Source organism: Salminus brasiliensis, chromosome 19 (assembly GCF_030463535.1).
Source record: "Salminus brasiliensis chromosome 19, fSalBra1.hap2, whole genome shotgun sequence".
Taxonomy (NCBI): domain Eukaryota; kingdom Metazoa; phylum Chordata; class Actinopteri; order Characiformes; family Bryconidae; genus Salminus; species Salminus brasiliensis.
Window position 1 is genome coordinate 6,052,371 of NC_132896.1, and position 12,149 is coordinate 6,064,519.

General features: G+C 40.7%; 1 protein-coding gene across 2 annotated transcripts in view; it reads left to right on the forward strand.

The window, feature by feature from the left end:
- Nucleotides 1–12,149, forward strand: part of elmo3 (engulfment and cell motility 3) — a 37,918-nt gene that overhangs the window by 6,634 nt on the left and 19,135 nt on the right. For both annotated transcript variants that reach the window (XM_072663708.1, XM_072663709.1), the window contains exons 2-9: nt 816–925; nt 6,616–6,656; nt 6,768–6,840; nt 7,736–7,786; nt 7,951–8,120; nt 8,292–8,391; nt 9,514–9,665; nt 9,905–9,983. In XM_072663708.1, coding sequence (XP_072519809.1) covers nt 848–925; nt 6,616–6,656; nt 6,768–6,840; nt 7,736–7,786; nt 7,951–8,120; nt 8,292–8,391; nt 9,514–9,665; nt 9,905–9,983 — 744 coding nt within the window. In that variant the 5' untranslated portion in view covers nt 816–847. The remainder of the gene's footprint in view (nt 1–815; nt 926–6,615; nt 6,657–6,767; nt 6,841–7,735; nt 7,787–7,950; nt 8,121–8,291; nt 8,392–9,513; nt 9,666–9,904; nt 9,984–12,149) is intronic.

The window sequence follows — 12,149 nt, forward strand, 5'->3', positions numbered from 1 at the left end:
ACCCCCAACTAAAACACAGCAACACCTGCGTTAATCCCCCTAACATTGCCAGTCATTCTGACCACACACTTGCTCGCTTAAGCTCCCTGTGCTCGTTTAAGTTGCCTCTCGGTTCTGGGCATGCTGCAGCTCGCAGTTTTTAGTGTTGAATATGCATTGGTAAATACATATTCTGTGGCGTGTCCTTTTTATTTATTTATTTTTTTTGCCAACTACCCAACCCACTCGTTACACCCATCACATGTAATGCTCCAACAATGGGAGAGTGAGGACTGACACAAGCTTCCTCTGATTCGCAACCAGCCACCGACTCAAGCTTTCAAGCTGTCTCTAATGCAACCTCACAGGTCAACCAACTCCAGCCGGGTACCAAGCTCTGATGCATCTGCTAGCATGTGCCCATGCCAGCCAGCATCCCACAGAAGTGATGAGGGAAGTGAGAGGGCCATTTACCCACCTGGAGAGAGCAAGGCCAATTGTGCTCTCCCAGGCTCCAGATGCTGATGGCAGGCAGCATGACCCAGAATATCTGTAACGTCTGGGGCATATCTTTATTAATAAAGAGTTCCATTTGGCACCTTTTATTAATTAATAGCTCATTAAAATCAACTATATGTGCAAGTCTAGGACGCAGTCTTACAGCCTAAGAGGGAAGTCTCTGCTGTGTAGTTGTTTTTCATTTTGTCAGATGATAGGTCTTAATGGTCTCTTGGAATTCTTTCCCGCAATGTTTTAGGAATGTGTGCTCTTTTTCCTGTTCTCCCTTCTACTTGTCAGTCAGGTATTTTTTTTCTCTCTCTCCCTCTCTCTCTCAGAGTTTTAGGAGGACAGGGATCAGCATTTAAAAATGCCGCAGCAGAAGGATATCGTGAAGATCGCCATTCAGATGCCGGGGGCATACCCTCAGCTCATCCAGCTAGACCAGGTAAAGCATGCATGGAAAATGATGCGGCTCAACTGTGGCTGTAGCAGCTTTCCACACTTGAAGAATCCTTGGTCTGTGTTTTGTCATCCTCATTTGGGCCTGGTTTCGGAATTGGTTGGGGAATGAGGAAATAGCAGTCAGTAAAGCTTCAGCTTGAGGAACCGCTGGCTGAGATCTGTTTCCTTAAAGCCAGGGCAAAGTCTGTTTGGTATGATGGAGGATGTTGGGGGGGGGGGGGGGGTATTTAAATGATAAGCTCGTGAGAATATTGGAACTGACTAGGAAGCTCATTGTGTAACTGTAGTACAGGTGTGGAGAAGCAGGCCTAATTGAAGCTGAGCTTAACTAATGCTGATTAGTGCTCCTCTTTTCTAATGGGGACGCTGTAAGGGGTGGAGAAAGTCAGGACGATTCTAAGGGCCTGGGACTGACCGGGACCCTATAAAATAAATTAATTGAGTATTTTTTGCAGTATTTTTAGAATGGGGCACAGTGTAATATCTACACCTTTGTTCGTTAGAATATAAGGACCCCGGCTAGACTTTTCAGATAGGCCTGAATTATCCAAGACATCTTATGTTTGGTGTCTCAAGCTACAAGAATGAAACTCTGGCACTGCCTTATCTTTTCATGGGGCCCCAAATTCCTGGCAGCATCTCTAGATCCTGTAAGATCCAGCGAGCACTTAATTTGCTCCGGTAAAGATGGACTGAGCTTAAATATGGACACCTGTCTTTGCCAGTGGTTTGTTCTTGTCGGAAAGCTTTTGCTTTAGTGCATATTTCTTACTCAAACTTCTAAGTACTGTGGAAACACACTTGGAGAAATGTATGGAGAAAATTATCTATTAGAGATTACTTAGCAACTCAGCTGCTTTGATGTGAGTGTGATGATTTAGGCATGATTTAGTAAATTTATGGGATATAAATCAATCAGCAATAACATTATCACTACTAACAGGTGAAAAACACTGATTATCATCATATACGGTGGCATCGGTCAAGGGGTAGGAAATGCTAGGCCGCAAGTGAACAGTCAGTTCTTGAAGGCGATGTGTTAAAAGCAGGAAGTGCAGAAATCTGAGCCAGTTTGACAACAACCAAACTGTGATGGCTACGATACCCTGATACCAGTCCGATACCATTGCTGAATTAATAAATCGTATACCTCACCATGTGGGAGAGACTTAAGGCATTAGGATTGACTTAAACATTACTTTATATAACCAATTAACACATAGATATAAATGAACTAAATTGCCGTTATTTATTTATTTGCACATTTAGTGCAGTCTCACACCAACAAATTAAAGTGAAAGGATCGATTCCATGGATCGGCCTAATTATCCGTAACCCGATCCAGCTAAATGTGTTAATATCAGGGCCGATATCCGATCCTAATATTGAATCGGTGCATCCCTAGTGCTTACCAAGCCTTGTCCAAGAAAGGACAACCGATGACTCAAGGCACCTGAGGCTTATTGATGCAACCAATGGAGGCCCCGCCTCTCAACTTGCAGGACTTAACAGATCTGCTGCTAACATCTAGGCGCCAGTTACCACAGGACCCGTTCAGAGGTCTTGTGGAGTTTATACTTCGAATAGTCAGATCTGTTGTGGCGGCACAAGGAGGCCTACTCAATATTAGGCAGGTAGTATTAATGTTATGGCTGATTCTGTTAGTTTTAGTAGCTTAGTCAGACACTGATAAGTCTGATGAGTAGCAATTAAATTTTTCCACTGAACTGTCAGTTTAACTGGGACATTGTGCCACTTCTGTGGTTTGGAAGGTATTGATGGGAGTAGAAAATACCTCCGCTGAAGAGTGTTCATTCAGCACGACGACACACGCCTGCTGCATGTAGAAACAAAAGCCAAGAATCCACCGTCGTAAGAAAAATAATAGTCAGACACCTCATCGACACTTCACACTGCACATCAGTGTTGTAGGTGTGTGTTTGCAAGGAAAACCACCAGTCAGTAGTGCTGATGCTGGTGCTGGAAATACTTTCAGGTTATCGACCATTTCTTTTCAGCTCTAAGCTTGGAGTCTCCGAATACAGACTGGTGGTTCTCTGTGCAGGTTTTAATGCTGGTGGCTTTTGTGGTCAGTAAATCCACATCCACTTCCAGCACCTCATGCACATTTCTGTGACGATGGTGATGATTTGAGCTGGGTGTGTATATATATAATGCTAATTGATGCAGTATAAGTTTTAATTACTTTTAACTACATTAATAATTTAGTAATACTAAAGTGTCTTTATTTTCATTTCTACTTCTACAGTATAGTTCAGTTTTCTTCACATATCTCAGTTTAGAAAGCCGGTGTCCGAGTTTTATCTTTGTGGCTCAAAACACCAAACATAACATGTCTCTGGGTCCTTCTAGTCTAATGAGCAGAGGACCTGTCAGGGATTTTGGGCACTATAAAAAGATATTCCACTGGGCTCTAACGTTATATACTTAATTCATTCATAAATTACTCAGGGCCCCTTCTAGTCACAGGCCCTAGCCACCCCCCCTATATGGCGCCCCTGCTAATGAGCATGCTTGATTGACATCCCTCTGTCCAACTCCCAACATGCAAGAAGAAAGAGGTGGAGAGACAGGAGCAGGGAGAGAAATGAGTGACATATGCTCTACGTATTGTGCAGGTGGTTCTGTAGATATTTTTATTTGGACCGTAGCCGGGATTCCTACACCTACCACGTCTCTTTAAGCCCTGCCTTCTCACCGTCGCTATCGGTCATCATGTACCTGCAGCTACATCAACCAATGGTCAAACTGCTTCCCACCACAGCCTAAAAAAAAATAATAATAATAATGAAAATGGAAATAAACACAAATCAGACTTCTTGCTTTTTTATTTATATGTATTCAAATGTATTTTCAAATTTGCATGAATAAAAAAAAATGTTATGAGGTGGTAAAAGTAAAACTTTTTATTTTAAGTTGAGTTGAAGGAGATGATTTAGCAGTGTAGGCTATTGAGGCTATTTATTAGTTTTGGTAAATGAGTAAATGTTTGTTATATTAATATTATATATATATATATATAAATATATTATATTTATATACACACACACACACACACTCATACACACACTAGGGCTGCACAATATTGGGTGAAAACTGACATTGCAACATTGTTTATTCCTGTCATTTACAGCTCTGGAAAAAAAATCAAGAGATCACTTGCATCTCTACCTGTCTGGCAGTCGTTTTATTCCAGGCGTTTCATCAAACAAAGCTAGCTAAATTTGCAGACTGTGAATGGCATAAAGTCCCAACAGCAATGTGAAAGACTAGTGGAGAGTCTGCCAAGACATGAGAGCTGTGATTGGCAGTCAGGGTTATTTCATCATAGTGATTTCTGAATGCTCTCAAGTTCAGATATTAGTATTGTGTTGTTTAAATCTGAATAATTTCTTTGCATTATAATTATTATAATAATTTATTTGCATTATTTGAGCAGCTGTTTTTGAGCAGTTGTCATTTCTGCAAATAAATAATTGCTCTAAATAGCAACATTTTTATTTGTAATTTAAGGGAAATGTTGTCCATGGTTTATGAAATACAACGCAAATGTTCATGAACCTTAAACACACTGCCTATAGATAATAAAACCATAGAAACTGATCATGTAGGGTGTTTCTTCATTTCTTCCAGAGCTGTATATTGCCATATTATAAATACAGGAAGTTTCACCAGATTTAACCAAAGGTCAACAGAAATTGATGATCTGACATTAATAATACACTTCGTGTATCCAGTATTAGAGTAAAATAAATGATACTGGGCAGGAGATATGATACTATATAGGAAATATAAATTTCCTTTGGTATCAAGCAGTAAAAACTGCTTTACATGACCTTGCACATCCTGCAGTATGACTATTGTGCATGCACACATTGCAGTGACAGTACTGAAACAATATATTGTGCAGCCCTTACAAACACACAAACCCCCTCACAGCCACGGTCCTACAACTTGGACCTACCAGAAGCCCCCTAACCACAACATCCGAACCAGAACATATGCCCATGTGTCTCCAGTGTCCTCTTTTTTTTGAAAATCTAAATTTGGTCACTCTATTGCTAAGGCAATAAACACACACACACACACACACACACACACACACACACACAGACCACTGACATCGTCAATGGGACAAATGACTCTAGAAACTGACAGATAGTGGTCAGGCAGGAAAAACATGACTAGCTTCCTGGCCTTTGACTATGCTATCTGGGTTAGTTTTGGTGCGGTCATTATCTTGCAGGGATTAGAGTGGGGAAGAGTGTGGTTAACGCTCACATTAGCTTTACCCAGGATTAGCACCCAGTTTACACCAAAAGGGGAGAAATTAAATAATTCAGTTAGTTGTAGGGCAGACTTGTACATGAGGCGAATAATTAGATTATTAATTAAATTATTAATTAGATTATTAATTAGGAAAACATGGATTTAAGATGAGCATCTAAAATATAGGTTGAGACTCAAACTGCTTAAACACTCTGTACCTGCCAGGCTATATTCCTTCCCCTTCTGACCTCTCATCCAGCGTTTTCTGCTATCAGACATGACAACTGATTAGTTTTTCCCTGCATGATCAATTTAATTTTCCGTCAGAAAACTGCTGTTTGTGTTTGTTTACCGTGTCTCATGTTAGAAGATCGGTAAGATCTGCCTTCTCTGGCTTGGTGGGGCGCTCGGCTGGGTTTTGTCAGTACGATTATTCCAGAGTAATAATCAGAATGAGAGGACAATTGTGAGTGCTCTCTTGGGGGTTTGGTTTTGTCTGAGCTTTTATTTGGGGTCTCCCACAGTGGGGTGTCTGGGTCGGAGGTTGAATGATGGCTGTACTGCGGCTGCGGTTGGTCCTTTATAATGATAGATATCCCCCCCAGGCTTCCACCCACCCGATAAAGAGCTCTTCTGCTACATTGACGGACTGTGTCCACTGCTTACACTCTGTTGACCAGCCCGCAGACCACAAATTACAGCCCAGTGAACACCAACAACTCTGATTGGTTTACCACACCGGCCACCACTAATTGCTGGGTTTCCCAAATCCAGACGCAGGAGTAACTTGTCTGCTTTATTTAATATAGTTATTTTCTGCCTTGTTTTAGGTTGGAGGAGGCGCAGAACTGACTGTTACATTAAAAGAAAACGGAACATTTCTGCCGGGACAGACCGTGTTTACATTTTATTTTATTCTTTTTTTTATGGCCCACTCTAGAATTGTGGGTCCATTTCGAGTGTAAAGTCAACTGTGTGAAGTGTTCTCGTTAAACTTTTTAAACCATTAGAACCAGTAACAGAGTTGACTTTTTCCACTGTTATATAAGGATTTTCAACTCAATATAACGTTGAATGGGATATTCACTCAATATCACAATAACAGAACTGAACAATAATTAATATTCAATTGATTTATCCTCAATTTCCCCATTTTGTGCAAAATAATAAGAGAAAAAGCTTGACATGTCTCACTGCCTTCCACATGTTGCCCACCAGAGGAAGACACATCAGGACATGTGTGTTCAAATAAATCTTGTTTTGGGAACTTTTATTTAAGATTACAAAATGTTCTTTGGCCTCCTTAACTGTGGGAGATGTGAGGTTTTGTGATGATGTGATGATAACAAAATATGAAGTTCAACTTCTCCTCTTTTATTCCAGAAAAAGCCCCTCACTGCTGTAATTAAGGAAGTATGTGACAAGTAAGTAGGTGTGTGTGTGTGAGAGAGAGATAACAAATAACATAATGACCTTTAATTCTTCATCAGTCCGGCTTCTGCTAATGAAACTGAAACTGGTGGGTTTTTTTAAAGGTGGAATCTTTCGGGTCCTGAGAACTTCGCGCTTCAGTACGCAGACGGAGTTCAGATCTACATCACTGAGTCTGTAAGTCATTTCTGCTGTTTCAAAAGTGTGTGTCTGTGTGTGTGTCTGGTGGTCAATCTGACCAAACACTATTGTTAGGAAGACCAAGGCACCACAGCCTGCTTCACTGAGTTTATCATATTTTGTATTTCTTGTTGAGTCTACAGGGCTGATCATTGTCGTCATTCTCTAGTTTTTAAGCCAATTTACACTAATTTAGTTTTGATGCTTTTATATTTAAATGCTTTGATGCTTTTATTTGTGTATTCCCCACTTTCTTGCGGCCTGCTGTGAGCAGTCTTTCTGTGCTGTGCTGGCTGTGCTGTGCTGGCCTGTTGGCCTATTGACCTTGGGTGGGGTCAGGCACAGTTTGTTTTGACCTCAGTAATACGGATGTGTGAGTGCTGTGGCTACAGTGCAGTGTGCTTCTCATAAGCATCAGTCTGCTTTCACACACTTATTCTCTGTGTCAGCAGAAGTGTGTGTGTGTGTGTGTGTGTTATCAGATTACTAAAGTGGTGATTTTCCCAGGCTTGACGTAGAGACATAAATTATACTGTGCTCGTCCCACATCAACACCACTGGACTTCCTCTGTCTCTCTGCTCTGTTTATCTTTCTCTCTCTCTCTGGCTGTCTCTCTCTCTTTCTTTTTTTCTCTTTCTTGCTCTCGCTCTTTTTCTTTCTCTGTCTGACTGCCTCTCTATCTTTATAACTGTCTCTCTCCCTTTTGCTCGCTCTCTCTTTCTCTTTTTCTTTTTTTCTCTGTCAGTTTATCTGTCTATCTCTCTCTCTCTCTCTCTCTCTCTCTCTCTCTCTCTCTGTCTATGTCTATGTCTATGTCTATGTCTATGTCTATGTCTATGTCTATGTCTCCTGGATTGGTGTAAGTTGTGTGTTTTGTGGTCTGTGTTGTAGAATCGTGTGGACATAAAGAATGGCAGTATTCTCAGACTGACCAAAGCTCCGGTGAGGTTTTATTTTGTTTCTATAACTCATATTTTCACAATCAAATTTTAAATGAAAATGATGCATATTTCTAATGTTAAATGGAGTAAAAAGTTGAGCAAAATTACAAAAAAACTCTTTATGGCTTATGACTAGTTTGGTGTGTGTGTTTGTGTGTTTGTCAGGGTCGCTGTGCAGAGGACCTATATAAAGGCATTCAGAGCTCAGACTCGGACGTCCGCTGTGAGTCTCTGAAGCAGCTGGCTGCTGTGTCTACAGACATCACCTTTGCTCAGGAGTTTATCAGCCGAGATGGACACTCTCTGCTCGTCCAGATCGTGGAGGATGCTCACGAGTGCGTATCTAGCTTTCAGCAGCACCTGAAATGATTGAGCCAGGCGCCCTGGAGGGCTTTAGCCCAGCATAGTCAAACAGAGAGGGGAGTGAGATAGGGACCTTATCATATTGAAGCTGCAAGGAAAAGCCAAGCTAAAAATCATGAGGTCTTTTTTTTTTTTGGTTGCAGGGCTCCTATGATCATGATACACACTCTCACAGCCTTTATGGAGCTGATGGACCATGGAATCGTCTCCTGGGAGAACCTCTCCAGTGTCTTCATCAAAAAGGTGAGGACTGCCTCAAACACTCTCCAAAACATAGAGTTGTACGCTGGATTTACACCATGAAGTACTGTTTCCTGCAGGATTTATCATTAATCTGCACGTTCAGCAGTTTTAAGGTAGAATTGCTTTGTAACGCTGCTTCAAAAGTAGGTTTCAGCAAAGCATTTTTTTAATTTCATTGATCCAGAAAGCATATTGCTCCTGATATTTTATTTAAAAAATGTAAGAGTTATGTTGAGGGGGATCCTCATTTTAGCCGAGTGCCATGAGGAAAAAAACTTTTGATACAAAAGTTTTATATTTAGCCAATTACCCAACCCACTCATTAGCGCTCTCCCCCAAACACATGTAATGCTCACGATACAACGGAGGGTGAGGACTAACACATACACAACCGGCCACTGCTTTATTTGTCAAGCTGCCGCTGAGGCAATGTCACTGGGCAGCCAACATGCTCGGAAGAAAAAACGCCACGTACCCATCTACCCTCATACCCGGGTACATTCATTACACTAAAGTGATGTGGGGTGAGAGGGCCATCTATCAATCTGGCTGCTGATGACCAGCAGCATGACCCAGAATTCCAACCAGCGATCCACAGGTCATAGTGGCACTGGCTTGGTGATAACTCATGATGACTCGGAGCAACTGAGTCATTATTTAGTTGCAGGACTAAGGAATGCAAGTGTGGAGCTGCGGGAAGTTCACTGGAATTAGAGGTGAAGAAGACAAGATAAAGAAAATGTATTACATTAATACTAGTGTTAGAGTAAAGTTTAGATGTATGAAACAGTGAAATCAAAACTCTATAAAAGTTGGTACAATCATCAGGAGATCAAAGGTTTAATTCCCGGTGATGCCACACCCTTCCATGGATAAAAGTCCAAGAAAGCATAACTGCCCTCATTCTCTTAAGATTGGGTAAAAATCCTACAAAAAAGTAATAAATAAAACAATGTGAGGAATGCTTAATTGCTTAATTAAATAATTAAATTTAATAATTAAAAAATAATAAAAATATAACTTTTAAAATGAGGAGTTCAAACAAATAATATTCAAAATATGCATTTATTATTGTTACAGATCAAAGACAAATATTTTGAGATGTCCTGTCTGTGTCCTCAGGTGGCCAGTTTTGTGAATGCAAAGGTGCTGGACGCCTCTATTCAGCAGGTGTCCCTGGACATCCTGGAGAGCATGGTCCTGAGCAGCAGCAGCCTGTTCCAGCTGATTAGAGAGGAAATCACCATGGACAGGCTCATCTCTCACCTGCAGGTGTATGTACACACATACAGGCAAACACACACGCACACCCACTCACTTTACATGGCGCAGCATGCATGCTGAGTACCCTGCAGCTCTGAGTCATGCAGTTATACTGTTGTATCAAAGGTGGACTTTAACTGAGTAAATGCGGCTGTTTGGGTGTTGCTGTATGCACATCATGTTTGGGCCAAATTGTAATAGGCAGCACTTTATGTTGTTCTCTAAATGACTCCTCTCTGCCCAATATAAGGTCCAACCAGCAGCTTCAGACTAAAGCCATGGCTCTCCTGATGGCCCTGCTGCAGACTGCCGGGGATGCTGATAGACAGGTGAGTGAACCCCGGCCTCACCGTGGCAGTGTCTCTGGATCTTGGGCTGCGTTCACATTACAAGCTGTCCAAGCTGTGTGTACACTTAATTCTAATCTGTTCAAATCATATGAGCCACTTTCATGTGTGGTCACGTCAGAATTTAATTTCCCACTGTCTGAAAGGTGAATCGTTTCAACAATACAAATGATACAAGTAATTAAAATTATTTGGAGCTTCAGTTTGAATTGGCCAATAGGCTGCAAGAATGGCAAGAGTGGGGAAAAAAACATCCAATACAAATGAATGTATGAGTTTCCTGCTAATGACCAATCAGAAGCCCAATCATGCATATGCTGAGCGAGACAAAGAAGCACAACTATTAATGAACAAGCAGCTTGACACTAGAGGCCAAGGAAAAGCGGAGTGCTTGATCAGAGGAAGTGAGCGAGTGAGGCACATGGTCCAGTGGACGAGTTGCTACCAAATCAAAACAACACATTGTGTGTGTGGAAGTAGTTTGGTTTCAGGAAAACTGACGTGCATCATAAACAGGTACTGCGCAAGACGAGTCGGCCTTGGTGCTGACCTCAAACCTCTATCAGCGTTTGAAGAAGCATCTGTATGTCTAAAAGGTCCAGCCACAACCCCCTCCAACCTCAGTCACAATTTCCTGACGTGACAGCCAGACATACCTCCGTGCCACAAGCAGTCTAAAGCATCACACCATATGAGAAAAGCTGGCGAATGCTTATTATTATTGTTGTTGTTGTTATTATTATTGCTGTCACTCCTCAGCTTATGTGATTTATCTTGTTATTCATGGTGGCTTTTAATGTTGAAGAAGAAAACTGAAAACTGAATTTCGTCTGTAAACCCCGAGGATGTTTTCATATAGGATATTCTTTAAATTGACATTCATAGATATGTGAACCACTAATACATGTTTGGAATTAAAGTCATTAAGAAATAATTAGATAATTGCCCCATATTGTTCAGCCCTACACTCTAATCCCGTTATCTAATCACTCATTGTTAAAGTAGTAGTAGTAGTAGTAGTAGTAGTAGTAGTAGTACTCCTAGTAGTGGCAGCGAGTGGCTTTAAGGTTGATGCCAGTAAACAGTGTAAAAGCTATATGTCTAAAGCTGAATGATACACAGCTGAGAGCTCTTCGGAGTAGGGATGGGCGATATCATGTGATATATCAGTATTTTTTTGAGTACTCAATATTCATAGCAATTTTTTGACAAGCTGATAAAATGCACCAGTAGCAGATTTTAAAAAGCTGCTATATAGATAATATTAGTATATAATATACTTAGTATTAGTGAGTGAGCTGTATTCAGAATGTGCTGAACTCCACCCAATTAAACACTGCACTACTAATTACACTGTTATTTTAATTTTGTCTTATTACTGGATTCTGGTAAAGCTGCTTTGCAACGACATCAGTTGTAAAAAGTAAATAAATACATTTAAAAACTTCATTCTCTGTAATGAAAGGTGCAGTTGACCAGTGTTCTTTGAGCACTATTATATCCACTCTATGCTAAGAAAAAGCTTATTGTGCGTCACAGTAACTACACTTGTCACACTACGATAAAATATTGTAAAATTGCCCTCCTTTGCGCACAGCAGCTTCTCTTTGTCATGAAGGCTGATGCTGCCACTGCGATTGAATCACAACTGGCTCTCTATTTCTTACACAGTGGCTCTACATAGGTTCGAAAGATAGTGGCTACACGTTTTTTTTTTTTCGCAATACACAATATTTATCACAATACATGTAAATCACAAGCTAAAAACATCAGTAGTGACAGATTCTTATCAACCAATATTCAGATCCTCTCCTTTACTGAATAGAGTCATTTCTATTCAACATCTGCTGCACTTCATCCAATTAAACCAGTGACTGATTACACTGTTAGTAAGGAAACCTGCAGCTGATCAGTGTTTATTAAGCACTAACAGTCTCCTCCATATGCTTAGTGAGGCATATTGTTATCAGGACAACAAAATTAATCACAATACGATAAAATATCGTTATATTGTTATATATTGGTATTGAAGCCAGGGCTGCAGATTCGGTCTGATAAGCAAGGAGGCGGACCTCCATACAGCATTACCTCATGAATTCACTCATTTTCTCTGCCCGTAGTTTTTAACATTGTGTCACAGTAATGTTT